General features: G+C 47.9%; 1 protein-coding gene across 2 annotated transcripts in view; it reads right to left on the bottom strand.

Moving 5' to 3' along the window:
- Positions 1-2,303: 2,303 nt before the first annotated feature.
- Positions 2,304-19,339, bottom strand: part of LARGE1 (LARGE xylosyl- and glucuronyltransferase 1) — a 464,898-nt gene continuing 447,862 nt past the window's right edge. For both annotated transcript variants that reach the window (XM_063929035.1, XM_063929036.1), the window contains exons 11-15: positions 17,935-18,098; positions 15,097-15,375; positions 10,668-10,814; positions 7,030-7,225; positions 2,304-5,418 (exon numbers count right to left, since the gene is read on the bottom strand). In XM_063929035.1, the coding sequence (XP_063785105.1) occupies positions 5,221-5,418; positions 7,030-7,225; positions 10,668-10,814; positions 15,097-15,375; positions 17,935-18,098 (984 nt within the window). In that variant the 3' untranslated portion in view covers positions 2,304-5,220. The remainder of the gene's footprint in view (positions 5,419-7,029; positions 7,226-10,667; positions 10,815-15,096; positions 15,376-17,934; positions 18,099-19,339) is intronic.

Here is a 19,339-nt window from a genome sequence, read left to right as displayed (position 1 = left end):
GGGGGTTGGTAGCTACTGGTGAGTGATGGAGGCTACTAGTGGGGGGGTTGGGAGCTACTGGTGAGGAATGGAGGCTACTGGTGGGGGGTTGGGGGCTACTGGTGAGGGACGGAGGCTACTGGTGGGGGGTTGGGGGCTACTGGTGAGGGATGGAGGCTACTGGTGGGGGGTTGGGGGCTACTGGTGAGGGATGGAGGCTACTGGTGGGGGGGGTTGGGGGCTACTGGTGAGGGATGGAGGCTACTGGTGAGGGATGGAGGCTACTGGTGGGGGGTTGGGGGCTACTGGTGAGGGATGGAGGCTACTGGTGGGGGGGTTGGGGGCTACTGGTGAGGGATGGAGGCTACTGGTGGGGGGTTGGGGGCTACTGGTGAGGGATGGAGGCTACTGGTGGGGGGTTGGTGGTTACTGGTGAGGGATCGAGGCTACTGGTGGGGGGTTGGGGGCTACTGGTGAAACTGTTCCTGCCACTGTGGGATGATATATTCATTGAAGCTACTGTACGTAACACATAGCTGTGGTGCAGAGACTTACTTTGATGGTTTTACTGACATGCGACGTTGCAAACTACCTGTCACAGTCACTCAGCAGGCTCCATGTGGTGGACTCTTACTTACTGATACCTGCGGACATCCGCTCCCTTCTGGTTCTGGGGCAAATGTGACAGACGCTGGGCATGATAGTGAATCAGGTGGACACAACCAAGTTTTCGCACGCAGAACTGCGAAAATATGCTATTGAGGCTGCCGTGGGGATCTGTACAGAGACACCCACTGACGGTGTCTCTGATCCACCGCTTACATACAAAGGCGCACCATCGGAACACAATGTCTGTTGCAAGTAAGCTGCTGAAGCTTTAACAACGTCACTCACTGCAAATAATTCCTTGCATCCGCCATCGATAATCAATTGCCGCGCACAGCGCGACTTATACATGTGCAATACAAAAAACATCGCTCAACTGCGCAAACATCGCACTGCGCCCACCTCTGCATCAAGCCCAGTGTCAGATATAATGCTACCACCAGCTTGTGTTTGTCTCTGCTGTATATAAGCCTACGGAGTAAACCTCCCAGCGTGCGTGCCCGGACATACCGTATTCAGGGACAGATGCTAGCCAGCGCCCAAATGTCAGCTGACAGCAGGTAGGTCTGAACAACGGGAGAGAAGCGGATTCCAGCAGGTCTCTTAGACGTAGCACCAAGCTTTACCTGTAATATAATCTTATCCTTATTACGTGTATATATGATTATAATGTATACATATATACTGTATATATATATATATATTTATTTCTGTCCACTGTAGGGTTAGCCATTGACGGCTAGCAACCAAAGATGGTCTAATGGTTTCAATGGGAGGCCACCAATGGTAACCATCAGTGGCTGATCCCTTTTGATTAGTGACAGCCCCCAATATGCACAAAGACAAACCATCAATATTGCAACCTCAGCGGCTTCTTTCTTGTGGGCCACTAGTGTTTTCTCCCTCAGGGATTTTGAGGATCGAGGGGTCTATTCATGAAGCAGTGATAAGAGCGGAGAAGTGAGCCTGTGGAGAAGTTGCCCATGGCAACCAATCAGCTGCTCCGTACAATTGTATAGTATGCAAATTATAAATGTTACTTCAATGCTGATTGGTTGCCATGGGCAACTTCTCCACTGACTGACTTTACCCTTTTCACCGCTTCATAAATAGAACACTATTCCAGTACATCCCAACTAGATTTCCAGCAGGATTGCTGATTTTGTCAGCCCCACCCACTGAATGATATTTTGGCAATTTGATTGAAAAAGACCGATCTGTCAAATCTGATTGTCCGTATATTATAAGCTGAACCCAATTATCTACAGATCTGATCTCCTGCAGTGGATAAGTCAACTCACGTCCATGTCATTGTGTAAGGTGATTAGAACGGTGCCATATCACTTGTCCACCATTACGTGCTCCAGCGATGATGACGTAAATTCAGTTTCCACCATGTAAGCAGCCCAGCTCATATGTCCGGGAGCCCATTATATGTGCTGTAAAAGTATTGTTAGCATTGTTAAGTCACATGTCAGTGAGTAAAACACCATGAACCGTTGATTTTATCAGCCAAACTGGCGAGCCAGACTTAAGCAAACGATTGGCAGAGTGACTCCGCCCCAAAGCGATTAGCTTTCCCTTGAATGATCCGCTATGGTCATGCAGCTCTGACAATCTGATTGGCCGATGTGTAGAGCCTAATCCTGGATTGCAGCATGTGTTTGCTGCAGAAGTGGATCCCAAACAAGGACGAAACCAATGACCGGAACACAAAATTATTTCACAATTTTATTGCACAACTGAAAATAAACAAATGTCCTTGAATTTATTTACAACCCATTAACTCTGGAGACCCAAAACACTGTATCTCTCTTCTCATCCTCGGAACGGTGGTGAGCGGTCTTTAAGTCTCTGAGGGAAAAGATTACTATATGTATATATATATATATATATATATATATACATACATACATTACATACATACATATATACACTGTATGTACTGTATTGTATTTCACTATGATTTTGAGGTTCGTAACGGAAATAAGTAAAGTGATATATTCCCTCCCCGGTCTGGATTTAAGCGTTTCCCTCTGTAGAAACGTGTGTAACAGAAACAGAAATAATATTGTTTTTTCCCAACAAATTGTTGCAGACATAATAAGTTTAGACTTTTGTCACCATGGAAAAATATATCTTGGCGTAAAAAAAAAAAAACAGGCAAGGACAGAATTTGCACATTGCATGAGTGAAAGGCAACCTCCAGCTGAGTGTAGAGTTCTCGGGAACACTGAAACGCGCCAAGTTTCTGCCTGGACCTGCTGGAGATTTTCGGGGAAACTGCACAAATAAATAAATGTGAGAATGACGGGGGCTGGAGGCCCAAATAGGTGTTTTTAAAGGAACACTAATCTTGTATGGGAATTTTTTTTTATTAAATATATATATATATATATATATATATATATAACAATTCTAGATCCTGCAAGAACTATATATATTTTAGCCAAGACTGTAATCCGGGCTGAAATATTTTTTCTATTACAATTGGGACAGAGAGGAGGGTGGCAAGTACCTGCCCGGGGGTTCGAAACAGTGGTGGATTAGAATAGGGGAGGTTTAGGCAACTATCAATGCGGCCCTAGGGCCAAATCCTACTCGTGGGAGCGATGCCAACTGGTGGTGAGGGGCAGAGATGGGTGGCCGGGAGGAGGGCCATGTGCAGCGTCCCACTCTAGTCCCATGCAATGGACCCCCCGCCTCCTGCCGGTGGCCACCTGGAAACTCTTGGGTTTGCTCTGGGAAATAATTTTTTTTTTTTTTTTTTTTACAGCGGTCTCTGCGATTTAGCAGCCACTTCTTTCTCAGGTATAAATCTAAAGAAATGTACTTAAAGGAACTTGACTTTTTTCAACTCCAACGCGTTTCACAGTTGCAGGCTACAATTCATGAGCAACCACCGCTGGCAGGATGAGAAGAGGGAGTGACGCATTTTACCGGCCTCTGAGCCTTGCCTTCCATTGGTTAACAAGCAGCCTCCCAGCTGGTCTAGTGCATTAGACTTTAGAGTTCTCTTTGTAAACATGACAATTAATACTGAACGGTAAAAAATAGTGGAAAAGTCCATTAAGTTAACTCTTCCAGCTTCACACAGGTCAAGGCAACCAACCGTTTCTCTGGGGGCTGAACTCGCCCGGCCGTCGCGGTGGCTCCTTGCTCATGCTCTTAGCTGCGTTTTCAGGAATTTCGTTTTATTTTGAGAACTGGGAAATATAAATAAGTCTTTCCTTTTTTAGAATTGACCTTTCGTCTTGCGTTGACCTGAACGGACACTGCAGAGCTGATCAAGGCGGACTCTGGCCCAGGAAGGAAGGCCAGCTAAGACGTTGTGTAGTAACATTATTTCAGGCCTCCCAGGAAGGAAAGAGTTTAGATGTTCCAAACTGAAAATGAACATGCCGCAGTATAAACGGTAAAGCCTACATATGTCCGACTAAATCATTGTCTTCTGATGCCGAGGACCATCTCTAATTGCAGAGCACGCAACCTGACAGCCAGAAAAGGAATCACCAGCTTTTCACACCATGCACAAAGGATGCTTTGTCCTGCGGGCAAAGGGAGTCTTCTTTCGTCTCTGCAGATTATTCTGAAGATGTCAGTGCTGGGACACTCAGAAATATTATGTAGTGCGCCATGTTCACATTCAAAGGGACAGGACAGACGGACAACGCGCCTAGAAGCGCGGGTCACCGCGGCCATACACCGACTTTCCAGCTCTTGTAAATGACTCTCCAGGCTATTAGTATGGGCGTTCCACGTAGGTACATCGTAGAGATAACAGGGCATATCTGTGTTTTTTTAATTCTTTTATACAGGGGTGAATACAATACAAAAATAGAAAGAAATGCCCTTTGGATCTTTGCAATGTGAACGCTGTTATTTGTTTTTTTGCATGAAGCGTTGAGATTTTAACATTTAGTGTCTCGATTCTGCCCCCTGCAGGCAAGTAGTGTAAAAGCATTTGCTGAGCTGAGAGTACCACTATTCAGCACAGATTGTATTTTGGGACGTGCAGTTTTTGGCTGTGCGAGAAAGCTAGCGTCACTGATCTTTCTTCCTTTTGCCAGTACAGCAAATTTAATGGACATTGATATTTTGGCCAACTTTTTAAAACAATGGGGGGGAGGGGGGGTAGCATGACCAGCCGCCCGCCCCGCTGTGCCCAATCGCTGACTACTCTTTTGCGATTTAGATGCCAACACCCCAGAACAAAGATTCAGCAGGGGGTTCCAGGATTCAAACGTTTTTTTCCGTACGATGTCTTTGATCTGGACGCTTAAGTAAGACGGAGAGATGCAGCCGACCTGGGATTGGCTCTCACTATAAGCGAAACACGGTGTTAGGTTTCTTCTAAATTACATCCAAAGTGCGTACGCTTCATTCTCTAGCACCATGGGAGATGCGGAAATCCTCTGTCCCACCGTTTCACTTTTACCCCGAACCCACGTCTGTCTTCCCTGCTCCAACAATCGGGAGAGATGGGGCAGCAAAATTTCTTGAACAAATGAACCAGGGTCTCAAAAGAAAACTGTGAGTCCCCAGCCAACCAGTGATGGCTGACGTAATGCCCTCAAAGTCTTCATCATAGTGGTCGTCAGGCACCGGTGAACCCCTGCCATCCCCCTCCCGGTCTCAGCTGTTATTCTCAGCAGTGAGGTATTTAAGGGCTGTGAATCCGTAACGGCGGGACATGTCCTGCTGGAACTCCTCCTTCAGCGTTTTTAGGCAGATCCTGTATTGCTTGTTCGAGCGGAACTTGGTGATGTCAAAGCTTGGGGCGTGTGGCATGTGGATCATATAGGCGTTGGGCAGCACTGTGAATTCGTACTCCTGTCGGAAGAAAGAGGACGAGAGGTCAGAGACAGCTGTACAGAGGTGGAGAGATACGGCTAGTACTGGACACATGGCTAACCAATGCACAATGAGCTTTAGTACTGCTTGGACGTCTCTGTGTCGGGAACTCCCCCTCCCCGGCCTGGCCGCATGCATATAGCTCGGATGCTTACAGCTATGGCAGGTCAGGCACAGGGCGGTCAGCACTCGAGGGAGGGAACTCCAGACTGTCTGCCGGCTGTAACTGACACCTCTTTTATACCCTGTAGTGAGGTAAGGCCACGCTCACTGGCAATCACCCCATCTCACTCTGGGTGATAGGCTCCTCCCACTGACAATCACCCCATCTCACTCTGAGTGATAGGCTCCTCCCACTGACAATCACCCCATCTCACTCTGGGCGATATGCTCCTCCCACTGATAATCATCCCATCTCACTGTGGGTGATAGGCTCCTCCCACTGACAATCACCCCATCTCACTCTGAGTGATAGGCTCCTCCCACTGACAATCACCCCATCTCACTCTGAGTGATAGGCTCCTCCCACTGACAATCACCCCATCTCACTCTGGGTGATAGGCTCCTCCCACCGACAATCATCCCATCTGACTCTGGGTGATAGGCTCCTCCCACTGACAATCACCCCATCTCACTCTGGGTGATAGGCTCCTCCCACTGACAATCACCCCCATCTCACTCTGGGTGATAGGCTCCTCCCACTGACAATCACCCCATCTCACTCTGGGCGATTTGCTCCTCCCACTGACAATCACCCCATCTCACTCTGAGTGATAGGCTCCTCCCACTGACAATCACCCCATCTGACTCTGGGCGCTGGGCAGCTAGGATAGAGCCTTCTCTACAGTACTGGCCACCAATGTACATATAAATGTATTTGTAGTTTACAGAAATTATAAATATATAATGATGGTAATAGTTACCTCATAAATGACATGTTCAGTGTACATACATGAATGATATATACAGTTTATATCAATTTAACACTCTGCGGGTCAGTACATGTATGAAATAAATATTGCTTCACCTCACAGTATTATTTTCCGTGTAAATATATGAATTTAGGATATTTTATCTATAATATATTGAAATATAACTAGATTATTCCGTCAAAATATTATTAACCCTAACCTGGGTAACTATGGGGGTGATTCAGACCTGATCGTAGATGTGCTAAATTTAGCAAATCTACGATCAGCTTCCCTGACATGCGGGGGGACGCCCAACACAGGGCTAGTCCACCCCGCAAGTCAGGGCCGACCCCCCACACACAAGTACAAAAGCATCGGACGGCGGCGATGCTTTGTACTGGAAGAGTAGCTCCCCGCCAGCATAGCTCCTGCGCGCTGGGAGGAGGTACTCTTCGCACACACAGCCGCAGCGCCCCCCCCCCCCCCCCAACAGTCCGGGCACACCTGCGTTGCCCGGGCCACACCCCCTAAACGGCGGCTATACGCCACCGGCTCGCCCCCCTGTCAATCAAGCAGAGGCGATCGCAGGGCTAAGACACACGCACACACACGGCCATTTTTGAACACATACACTCCACCTCACAGACGTGCGCCGCAGCCATACATCCTCCCTAAGTACCTGTGCGTCCAGCTCCATGATATGAGCCACTTTGTTCCACCCAAATCCAACGAATCTCCGGTCATATTCTGGGCAGTTCCGCCTGACCGCCACGTACGGCTCAAAATCGGCTTCCCATTCCACGCGGTAAGGAGTCGTCGCAGTCCGCCATTTGGCAAAGTTGGTGGGGGAGTGCCCTTTTGTCCAGACGTGGTACCTGCGGAAATATGGGCAGATTTCAACCTACACATTGCGCAGCTGTTCGATAATCGGCCGCTGTGCAAATTCAGGTCTGAATTAGGCCCTATATTAGCCTAATCGGAAAACTCGTCCTCAGGCTGCACTTTCATGCACGGCAGACTGATTCTCATGAAGTGGTTGGAGTCGTAGCCTGCAGGGCCTGCCAGTCTCAAACATGGCCGCCAAGATATCAGGTGGGCCGGGGTAACGGGGGGAGGTGTGGTCACTGGAAGGGGTGGCTATGCCCCATCCGGGTCTGGGACTCAGGGTCGACAACAAAAAGGTCGACGCCAATTGGTCGACACACCTTAGGTCGACATGGACAAAAGGTCTACATGGACACAAGGTCGACAGGAATAAGGTCGACATGGAAAAAGGTCGACATGAGTTTTTTATGTTTTTTAGTGTCGTTTTCTTCGTAGAGTGACCGGGAACCCCAATTAGTGCACCGCGTCCCCTCGCATGGCTTGCTTCGCTCGCCATGCTTCGGGCATGGTGCCTTCGCTCCGCTACCGCTTCGCTTGGCACAGATTACCGTTCCAATCGTAGTCCACGTGGATTGTTAAGTATGAAAAGGTTCCAAAAAAGAAAAAAATCGTGAAAAACTCAGGTCGACCTTTTTCCATGTCGACCTTTTTCCTGTCGACCTAAAGTATGTCGACCAATTGGCGTCGACCTAGAGTCCGGATACCGCCCCATCCTGGTGTACATTCTTCTGCATGCCGTAGGGCGTGGTTGCACCACCCCTGCGCTCCTGGGTTCCTACAGATGGTCGTGCAATTAGCACAAGCTACCCCCCTCTCTCAGTGCCCCTGGTGGGTTCCTTCCCCTTTAATAAAACTGAATTATCATCTTGGGTGCCCCCCCCCTCCACCCCCTCTACTACACTCAAAGGCTTTGCCAGCTGTTGAGCAGAATCAGCTAAGCTTTAATTTGTAGCAGATTTTGATAAGAGTCTTGCTGCGTTGTATTGGAAGATCCTGGCTGTACATCAAGGTCTTAGGAGGTAAATTGCAACGCTGCCACTTCCTCCCGCTGCGCTGTGTACAGGCCTCCGCTAATTACACGAGGCACGAGGCTCCACCAGATGCGGCCCGGGCGGCTGAGGCGTCCACTGGACACATGGCGACCCCATCACATCAGGAGGGATCAGGATCTGTGACATTGAACATATCATTTTCTGCCTTCGGGGTTACAGCCCTCGGAGGGGAGGATTGTTTTGGAAGTAGAATGTGAGAATAATGTGGAGCCAGGAATTAATGACAGCATCTGCTGCGAGTGTACTAAGCCCCGGTTATTTTCCCCAGGCTTACATATTTCAGTCTTGTCACTCAGAGCTGTTGTTGATGTGTTGGTGGCCTGTTTACGTTTAGTTCTCGCTATGACGCATCATCTCCGTCTGGAATTATTTAGTGTTATGCGGCTTCTGCAGGTTTCCAACAAGAGGCGATTAATGGGTTTCGCCTAAAAACTATTTTGCATGGTATAGTTTTAGCTAAATGCACCGTCACACGTAGCTTGCCCCTGCACTAACGACATTTTATTTTAATTACGTGCTTTTTATTGTCTTCAAAGTCTGAATCAGGCCCTGTGTTTTGCCGCCTTTTGGCGGATATAAAGCACTTCACAGCGTCCGTCTTCCTCCATGGTGAGCGTAGCACCTAATTCAACTGCGATTCTCTAGGCTACGGAGCTGCTAGCAAGTGAAGCTGCCGCCCAGGAATGAAAGGAGACGACCACTGAGCCATCGCAAACTCATTCGCAACTGCGTACACATTAGCGGACTATACGCAAAATTGAGGAACATCAAGGTTAAGGGCTGCACTAGGTCTAAGAAGGCTGGACGCGGCATTGGCGACGCAGGCGCCATGTTTTTGCGCTTACGAGCACGCAGCTGTTGCTGAACATGGCAACGACACGCCAAGTTTTTCCAACCGCTCTCCGTTAACGCCTCCTGACGGTAACCTCCTGTCAATCACTTCTCCATGGAAATCCTCAATGCGAGCGGTATGGCAGCGTCACCTCGACACATGCGCATTGAGATTGCAGCACACGTGCAGTCTGCAAATAATCGCTCCGTTGCGTGATAATCGGCCACTGCGCGCAAATATGAATTAATCCCTTTTCCTTACAGTTTTTTTGACTGTTCTTTCATCAACACTTTGGAAAGAGAATTCTGATTGGGGCGTATCTGCAGATGATCGCGACTTATTTAGAATCAGGTTCCTAATGAGCATTTAAAGTGAATTCGGCACACATATCGCTTCTTCTAACCAAACTGCAAAAAGACTGGTAATAGCCCCAATCACATGAGATTACGCCGCGAGTACACAAGACCGCACTACCGCCAACAACTAATTACAATTACGGCTTAGGCTTCATAGCCAAAACCATAAGATTGGCTGGGACATAGGGTAAGTGGGAAGGGGGGGGGGGGGGGGGGTCAGTTCTGCAACTAACAATCTGGAGCCCCAGGTACAGAACGACTTTAGCGAAAAGATGACGGAGCCTCGGCTGTATATCAACCCCCTTATTCTACTGCTCCTGAGCAGGACAAGGAGACAGACTGAGTAGTCCCTATTATCAGCCAGCAGGTGTCAGTATTTATACAGTTTCCAATGCGAATAGTGAAATTGTAGGCTGAACTCTCAGCATAGATAACACCAGCAATGGTGCCACCTACAGGGTAAAGTAAGGCACTGCACCAAGTAAACGACTAGGTTATTTGTGTGACGACTGAATGAAGCAATGGGTCATTTTTCAGCAGATTGGACTCTAAAATACATATGGGTTAGATGTACTAAGCCTTGGAGAGTGCGGGGGGCAGTACGCATGGTTTAATGGTTAGTATTACTGCCTCACAGCACTGAGGTCATGGGTTCGATTCCCACCATGGCCCTCACTGTGTGGAGTTTGTATATTCTCCCCGTACTTGCGTGGGTTTCCTCCGGGTACTCCGGTTTCCTCCCACAATCCAAAAATATACTGGTAGGTTAATTGGCTCCCAACAAAATTAACCCTAGTGTGAATGTGTGTGTGTGTGTGTGTGTGTGTGTGTGTGTGTGTGTGTGTGTGTGTGTGTGTGTGTGTGTGTACATGTGGTAGGGAAAATAGATTGTAAGCTCCACTGGGGCAGGGACTGATGTGAATGGCCAAATACTCTCTGTAAAGTGCTGCAGAATATGTGTGCGCTCTATAAATAACTGGTAATAAATAAATAAATAAAGTGGAGAGAGATAAAGTACCAGCCAATCAGCTCCTGTCATGTTACAGGCTGTGTTTGAAAAACGACTGGTTGGTTGGTAGTTTATCACCGTCCACTTTATCTTTCTCCAAGGCTTAGTACATCTGCCCCATGATGTAGGGAATTTGCATTTCCCCTCAGTGGTCAGCAATGACTGTCAGAGACTTGTGCCCACCTGAAGGTGAATAGAGTCCCCATATCCAGCATGGAAAGCAGTTCTGCCTTAGATTTGGGGAAGGACAGGCGGTAACGCAGGGTCTCAAAGGCCGGGATGATCAGAGCCTTCTTAGTGTTACTCATGTCCAGCTGTAGCACCGTCTTCCTGCAACGGGGAACACAAGAGAAGGATTAGTGTGCGTCATAGGGACATCAGCTTCAGTCTCCCTGCACAGGCTGCAATCTCCTCTATGATCTATGTACTGACGAATGATATGAAGGGTTAATCCGTGAACAGATCCCAAATCTCACCTCTGACGACTGTTCACTTTCCTTTCTGGTTTTCTCATAAAACATAAATCTAGTGTAAAGGCAAATATCTTTTACATTGACAGAGTAAAGGGGGGGGGGGGGGGGGGGGTGATTTTCATGGAGAAAAAGAAGACGAAGAAGAAGAAGTAGAATGCAAAAATAACTGCTCTATGGTCAGTGACAGCTGCCGTCTATGTGTCACTACATCAGGGGAAACACCTTGTGAGGTCCTCTCGCCATAGTGACAGTAAGCATAGGGCTGTATTCACTAAGGTCAGTGGTTCTCAAACTTGGTCCTCAGGACCCCAAACAGTTCATATTTTTCAGGTCACCTATGGATCTCTAAAATGTGACAGTCAGTAATACCCTGTGCCCAGCTAGGTGACCTGTTAGGATCATGGTTAAGAACTGGGGACATCACGCCTGTAAAAAAACACCAGCCCTGTACTTATAGCACCATGGCTCATTCCAACACTATGGTACTCATTCTGTGCTACACTATGGTACACTATACTATACAGGTGCTGCTGGGGGATCCCGCTTCTTTCACTACAGTATATAACTCTCAGTCTGTGGCTCCCTACTGCCTCCATTCCCCTCCTCACATCATGTCACTGCCCCTGTCACATGCAGCCCTGTCCTCACTGACACATCACTCATCTCCTGATATACTCTGTGCTGCTGGAGAACCCTGCTCCTCCCACTATATAACTCTCAGTCTGTGGCTTCCTGCTGCCTCCATTCCCCTCCTCACATCATGTCACTGCCCCTGTCACGTGCAGCCCTGTCCTCACTGACACATCACTCATCTCCTGATATACTCTGTGCTGCTGGAGACCCTGCTCCTCCCACTATATAACGCTCAGTCTGTGGCTTCCTGCTGCCTCCATTCCCCTCCTCACATCATGTCACTGCCCCTGTCACATGCAGCCCTGTCCTCACTGATGCATCACTCATCTCCTGATATACTCTGTGCTGCTGGGGACCCTGCCCCTCCCACTATATAACTCTCAGTCTGTGGCTTCCTGCTGCCTCCATTCCCCTCCTCACATCATGTCACTTCCCCTGTCACATGCAGCCCTGTCCTCACTGACACATCACTTATCTCCTGATATACTCTGTGCTGCTGGGAACCCTGCTCCCCCCCACTATATAACTCTCAGTCTGTGGCTTCCTGCTGCCTCCATTCCCCTCCTCACATCATGTCACTGCTCCTGTCACATGCAGCCCTGTCCTCACTAACACATCACTCATCTCCTGATATACTCTGTGCTGCTGGGAACCCTGCCCCTCCCACTATATAACTCTCAGTCTGTGGCTTCCTGCTGCCTCCATTCCCCTCCTCACATCATGTCACTTCCCCTGTCACATGCAGCCCTGTCCTCACTGATACATCACTTATCTCCTGATATACTCTGTGCTGCTGGGAACCCTGCTCCCCCCACTATATAACTCTCAGTCTGTGGCTTCCTGCTGCCTCCATTCCCCTCCTCACATCATGTCACTTCCCCTGTCGCATGCAGCCCTGTCCTCACTAACACATCACTCATCTCCTGATATACTCTGTGATGCTGGGAACCCTGCCCCTCCCACTATATAACTCTCAGTCTGTGACTTCCTGCTGCCTCCATTCCTCTCCTCACATCATGTCACTGCCCCTGTCACATGCAGCCCTGTCCTCACTGATACATCACTTATCTCCTGATATACTCTGTGCTGCTGGGAACCCTGCTCCCCCCACTATATAACTCTCAGTCTGTGACTTCCTGCTGCCTCCATTCCTCTCCTCACATCATGTCACTGCCCCTGTCACATGCAACCCTGTCCTCACTGACGCATCCCTCATCTCCTGATATGCTCTGTGCTGCTGGGGGACACTGCTCCTTCCACTATATAACTTTCAGCCTGTGGCTTCCTGCTGCCTCCATTCCCCTCCTCACATCATGTCACTGCTCCTGTCACATGCAGCCATGTCCTCACTGACACACCCCTCATCTCCTGATATACTCTGTGCTGCTGGGGACCCTGCTCCTCCCACTATATAACTCTCAGCCTGTGGCTTCCTGCTGCCTCCATTCCCCTCCTCACATCATGTCACTGCCCCTGGGACATATCTGTGAGACCTGGCTGTGGCATCAGTGACAGCTGCCGGCTATGATGATGATTCAGAGAAAAATGCCAGAGCCAAAGAACATATTCACCAAGGACTTGCATTACTTATAGAGACCACAAGAGGGAGCTGCAATGTAGTGAATACTGTATCTACAGTAGGTACAATCACATCCTTATTTCATTTTCCCCTAGAGGAGCCAAACATGAAAGATATACGGTGGTTATTAATGCCGACCTGAGATGATGTCCCTATAACGCGTCTTATCTGCTGAAACGTACAGTTCCCTGAGTGTTTACAAACACGATTACAAGGCTAAGGCGTCAATTTACTGAGACATTCAATAAAACCCTATTAGGACCCTTACGCTTCCTCCTCATCCATTTAGCAGTATGATGATATTACCGCATTGCCTGAGAATGTGGACAGTAGACGCGGCACGGCGGCTTCCTGCGCGGACTGAGCCAATGTATGGCAGGCCCCAGGACCTCTGTGCGGTTCCCGGGCTGGGTGAGGTGGGCACAGTATTCTGAGGTGGTACATGGAGAAGAGGGGGATCTAGGCCTTGTACCTCTATGTCCTCAGCACAGAGAAGCGATATCTTTCGCTGTAATTGCGCCGCAGCAGCTGCTGTATGTTTCCGTCAGTATGAATTGGAAATTTTTATTCCTTACTAAGGTTTATGCTGACGTTGCAGGGACAGATATGACTTTCTTTTGCTTGTTGATCGGGAAAAATGTCTTTTTACTTTATACCTGTGTAGGTAGGATGTTGACAGCGTAAAGGTGTCGACGCACGACGTGTCAATCTTTTCAGAATGTCTACATTAGGGTTAGGCTATGGGTGGGAGGGGATGTAGTTATGTGATCAGCGGTCACAACACCTCCACCTAAATCCCGCCCACTCACAATCCTGAGGTTAGAATGAGGCTGCGTGTGGTGGTGGTGGTGGTGGTGGGGAGGGGGGGGGGGGGTATAGCTGGGCATACACTACACAATTATCTGACAGATCATCTGGTAATGGATGAGAGAAAATGACAATTGACCATTTGAACCCAAGCACTGGAAAATGGACAAAAACATCCATTGTAGGGGCCAACGTGTTTATTCCAGTTCCATAACAGATTATGGGGCCTTTTTGTCAAGCTTAGAGAAGCCCTTTCTTTGGCGTTTTCACAAGAGAAAGCGCTCTTCTCAGCTCACCCAGTTAGCGCGCTCACCCCCGTTCCCAGAGACCTGAATTCATCAAGTACTGGCGTTACCAATACCCAGCAATGGCCACCACTGTGCGCGTTTCACTTTAACCCTTCGCAGGCACTGCTAGGCTTGCGGTAATAAGAACAGAAGCCCTCGCTGGGGCACCTGGTAAACACCTATTTACAAATTATCATTGCTGAGATTAGTTGTTTACGCTGGATATTAATAAAAAGGCCTCTAACTACTGTATGTCTGTCATGCCCTGTTTTAACCAGCTGTCTCTGAAGGAGCCCCGTGATGCGCAGAGCTATGGTTATAACAAAGGCCGTGCAACCAGGCACGCGGCCTGGGGCACAAGACTAAGGGGGCAGCGCTCCCACAGCAATTGTCCTGTGACGTCATGATGTCATGGACACCTCTGCTCCGGCACGATCCACAGCAAACGTAAGCACTGTCCGTTTATGGGCGTGCCTGGCTCGAGTGCGGTGTTTCAATATGGTCATGTGACCGACTGCTGCGCTAGAAACGGATAATGGTGACACAGCGGGCCGCCATTACTACAGCACGTACTGCCCCAATGCACTGAACACTTACAGGGTGCAAGCAGTCGGCTAGCAGGAGGATGGCTTTATTTGATGGCGCGCCATCTTGCAACTTTTACTACACACATTGCGTTGGTTTTCTGTCCTGTGTTTTCAGTGCAGCCGCTTTGCTATCGGGCAGAATGGTTTATGTTCCTTGCCCGCTATCCCACACTAATTTTATCAAATACAATGAGATACAAGGTTGTGCTGGAAGTTGGCGCTTCCGGCAGGTAGTTCTTGCATTACCTGAGGCTCTCATAGAGTCCATACATCGGCAAGAAGTCTATGTCTGACAGGAACATGTAAGGAGTGCTGACGTGCTTCATGGCCACGTTCCTCAGCAGGTTGACGGGATAGAACTGCCCCTCTTTGTAGACGATGTGGTAGCCCACGTTCCGCCGGTTGAGTAGGACCTCAGAGCCCTGTGCGTAACGCAGAAACTGCTGTGCCTCCGCGTCCGAGAGGTAGAGAGCCAGGCTGATGGGGCCCTCCCAGTGTTTGCAGATGGCTTCCAGCATCTGCAGCCTAAACGAAGGGAGAACAGGGTGTAAGTAAGACATAAAAAACAAAGAAAAGGTCAAGTCTAATCCTTCAAAAAGAATATAGTGTCAATAATTGTATCATAGTACCATCAAAGACATAATGACGAACCCAGTCAGAGCCCTGAGACTGGAATTTAATGAACCGGTAGAGCAGTGTTTCCCAAATTCTGTCTTCAAAGCACCCTTACAGAAATGGGTACAAATGGAGGCAAACACATAACATCAAGCGCTGAGCAATAATAAAAAAATCAAACCTTCCCTTTGTGTATGAAGAGAGAGATTTCTATGGAAGGCGTTTCCCTTTGGTTCTAAATTGGTGTAGTATGTCTTCACAGGATAACACTTCACCCCAGTGATGTTGATTAGGGAGAAGGTGAGTGTCGAACCTCCACCAGATCTTCAAGCAATAAAGCTTTCAACTTAATGAAGGATAGAACGTACCCCAACTCACAATATAAAGTGGGTATTACAGGCGTATAAAGGTATCTTTATATAGATGTAAAGCCACAGAAAGCAATCTGATGGGCGTACCCCAACTTACAGTGACTAAGGATAGATGAAGCATATAAAGGTTTCTTTTAGCGTGGTACTTCAAATCATAGCGTACCCCAACTCACAATTCAGCAGATTTTCGTAAGCATATAACGGTTACTTTCATTCTCCAGGTAACCAAACAATGTGGTAAACATCAAAAAGATTCATTCCATAAAAGGTCGTTTCCAAAAAAGTTCATAAAATATTCCCGCAAGGAATATTGCAGCAGACAGGAGCTTTTTTATTACTCTTATACCATCTCCCCATATGGATTTTGGACCCTGGATGCCCTGATCAGGAAGGAACTCCGGAATCCGTTTGACCGGGTGATATACACCAGGGGGTAAATTTACTAAAATGGGAGTTCTATTTAAGATGGGATGTTGCCCATAGCAACCAATCAGATTCTACTTCTCATTTATCTAGCACCTTCTAGAAGATAATACCTGGAATCTGATTGGTTGCTATGGGCAACATCCCATCTTAAAAAGAACTCCCATTTTAGTAAATTTACCCCCAGGTGTCCAAACCAGGTGGTGTGATTGTTCATTACTGCTCCTTTTTTATGTCTTGTTACATGTCTATTCCTTGTGGGAATATTTTATGAACTTTTTTGGAAACAACCTTTTATGGAATAAATCTTTTTGATGTTTACCACATTGTTTGGTTATCTGGAGAATGAAAGTAACCGTTATATGCTTACGAAAATCTGCTGAATTGTGAGTTGGGGTACGCTATGATGTGAAGTACCACACTAAAAGAAACCTTTATATGCTTCATCTATCCTTAGTCACTGTGAGTTGGGGTACGCCCATCAGATTGCTTTCTGTGGCTTTACATCTATATAAAGATACCTTTATACGCCTGTAATACCCACTTTATATTGTGAGTTGGGTTACGTTCTATCCTTCATTAAGTTGAAAGCTTTATTGCATGAAGATCTGGTGGAGGTTCGACACTCACCTTCTCCCTAATCAACATCACTGGGGTGAAGTGTTATCCTGTGAAGACATACTACACCATTGTATTGTATTTTCTTTACATGTGATCATTCCTAATGTGAATGGAAGAGTGGAACCTCCAATTTAGAACCAAAGGGAAACGCCTTCAATAGAAATCTCTCTCTTCATACACAAAGGGAAGGTTTGATTTTTTATTATTGCTCAGCGCTTGATGTTATGTGTTTGCATCCATTTGTACCCATTTCTGTCTAGTTAGAGATTGGTGATATCTCTAGAGCAACATATTTCTCAGCTGCAGGGTGCGCCCAAACAGATCCACTTCAATTTTCCATATTGAAAGCACCCTTACAGTCCAGGTTTCAAGGAAATCCATTCTTGAGCATAGATGGAAAAAATAAAAATGACTGATGCACTAACTACGCCATCTGTGTTCAAGCATGCATATCCTTACAACCAGTACTGTTAGGGAACATTGAGGTCTGAGTGTGGGAAACACCACCCACAACTGTTTGGTGCATAGAGAATTGGGAAGTGGGAGATTGCACCATGGTAGCAATCACAAATATTGCGGACGGTAGAACAGCACCTCGTTTACCATGCTCTGGAATTATTTGTCTTTGCAAACGCACCGTCCTTTCTCTTTAACAAGCAGAACCACAGGGGTCCCGGCCCAAGGACCCTCGTGCTTCCAGAGTCGCCTGTAACCAATTCTTTCCCTGGTCTATGGCTATTCCTGGAGACTTAGCAGTAATGATTCCAATGCAGATTACCAGACAGCAGCCATGTGCATTTAGCATCCCTGAGACTGCCCTCTGGGCAATGTGTAACCCCCTCCCGGGTGTGACGCTTGGAGAAGCGCTGGTTGCAGGTGAGGACCTCCCGTACAGGGGAAGGTCACATATGGTCCTGCATACACACCGGCCAGCTGGGAGGACAGAGGGTCCTGAGCCGAACTACACATTCACAGGGTTCTCTCTAAAAGTGACGGAGGCTAAACGGTTTCCCATCTGCCGCGTCCCCCCGCGCAGCCATCGGCCATCTTGTACCTGTCCATGGACAGCTGTGCCACCAGAGTAACATCTGTGTCATCCGCCGCCGGCTCGTATTCGTAGTGCAGGAAGTAGAGGTGAGTCCGATGAACCGTGAACCTCTCCCGTCTGAACTCGTAACACAGATCGTCCTCGTCCAGCTCAGACAGCTGCTTCTGGAGCTGGTGAAAGAGACGCGTCACTTATTACATTTACTGCGTGGCTTTTTAATCGATGCAATACAATTACAGGAACAGTCTGAGAAAGATAGCGCTATGTTAAGATAGTTTTCAGCCATTTTGTATAACAGCAGCCATATGTTTGAATATAAAGAGACGCTTTTGCTTTAAGGTTATAAATAATGCTGATATTTTTAGTTAGAAAGAAGTTTGTTTCCTTTTAGAACCAAGGTTAAGCTAATCGCTCATCTCCTGGAACATGTTTTGAGAACAGTGATGTTTTGGAGAACAGTAATTGTTTTGGGAACAGTGTCTATTGGGGGTCATTCCGACCCGTTCGCACGCAGCGGTTTATCGCTGCGGTGCGAACGGGTGCGGGGTGCGCATGCGCGTCGGCCGCTGTGCGCGACATTGCCCAGCGAGAGGTCGCTGGGTTACGTCGCGTCTAAGGCAGAAAGCGGTCGCAGGGCGGACCGCATAGAAGATTGACAGGACGGAGGCGTGCCAGGGTGGATCCGGACCGTTTGGAGACGTTTTCGGGGAGTGGTGAGTATAACGCAGGCGTGTCCAGCAGAGCGGAGGGCGGAGGAGTGACGTCAAAGCCGGCTCCATCATCGCTGGATCCATCGCACAGGGTAAGTATGTCCAGGCCTAGTCTACTTTTGCTTGAACATTGTTTATCTTAGCAGGGCTGCACAAGCGATCGCAGCCCTACTACGCTAAAATACACTCCCCCATAGGCGTGGACTAGTTGATCGCAGCAGCAGCAAAAAGTTGCTGGCTGCGATCAACTCGGAATGACCACCGTAGACTGAATCTCAAGGATTGTAATGTCTCATAATTTCTATGTGTGAGAAATGACGCTTATGCTTATGTTTTATGACGTGTAATAAATTCCTGTATATGCCTATAAGAACCCCTAGAGACAATAAACTGCTGCAGACTCATCTTGTGAAACATACTACGTGTCATGTCTACTTTGTGAGCTCCCAATCGATTGGTCAAAGGTAATTTACACAGACAACCGAAGGAACTTGATAAGGTGAGGAAGGTTTTTATCTCCAACAAGTCTCAATGACGATGTGTTGGTTCCTGCACAATGGGTCTGATTCTGAGTGGCGCAGAAGCGCGGGCAGTGGCGTCTATTGGCGGTTACCCGTCTGTGAGATTATACAAATGCCGCTACAAACTCCTTCCATTGTGTACATCTGTGCGGCCGATTGTGCATGGACTGAGGCCAGCAG

The sequence above is a fragment of the Pseudophryne corroboree genome, chromosome 6, assembly GCF_028390025.1.
Source record: "Pseudophryne corroboree isolate aPseCor3 chromosome 6, aPseCor3.hap2, whole genome shotgun sequence".
NCBI classification, from domain to species: Eukaryota; Metazoa; Chordata; class Amphibia; order Anura; family Myobatrachidae; genus Pseudophryne; species Pseudophryne corroboree.
This window is presented reverse-complemented; position numbering and strand designations above follow the sequence as displayed.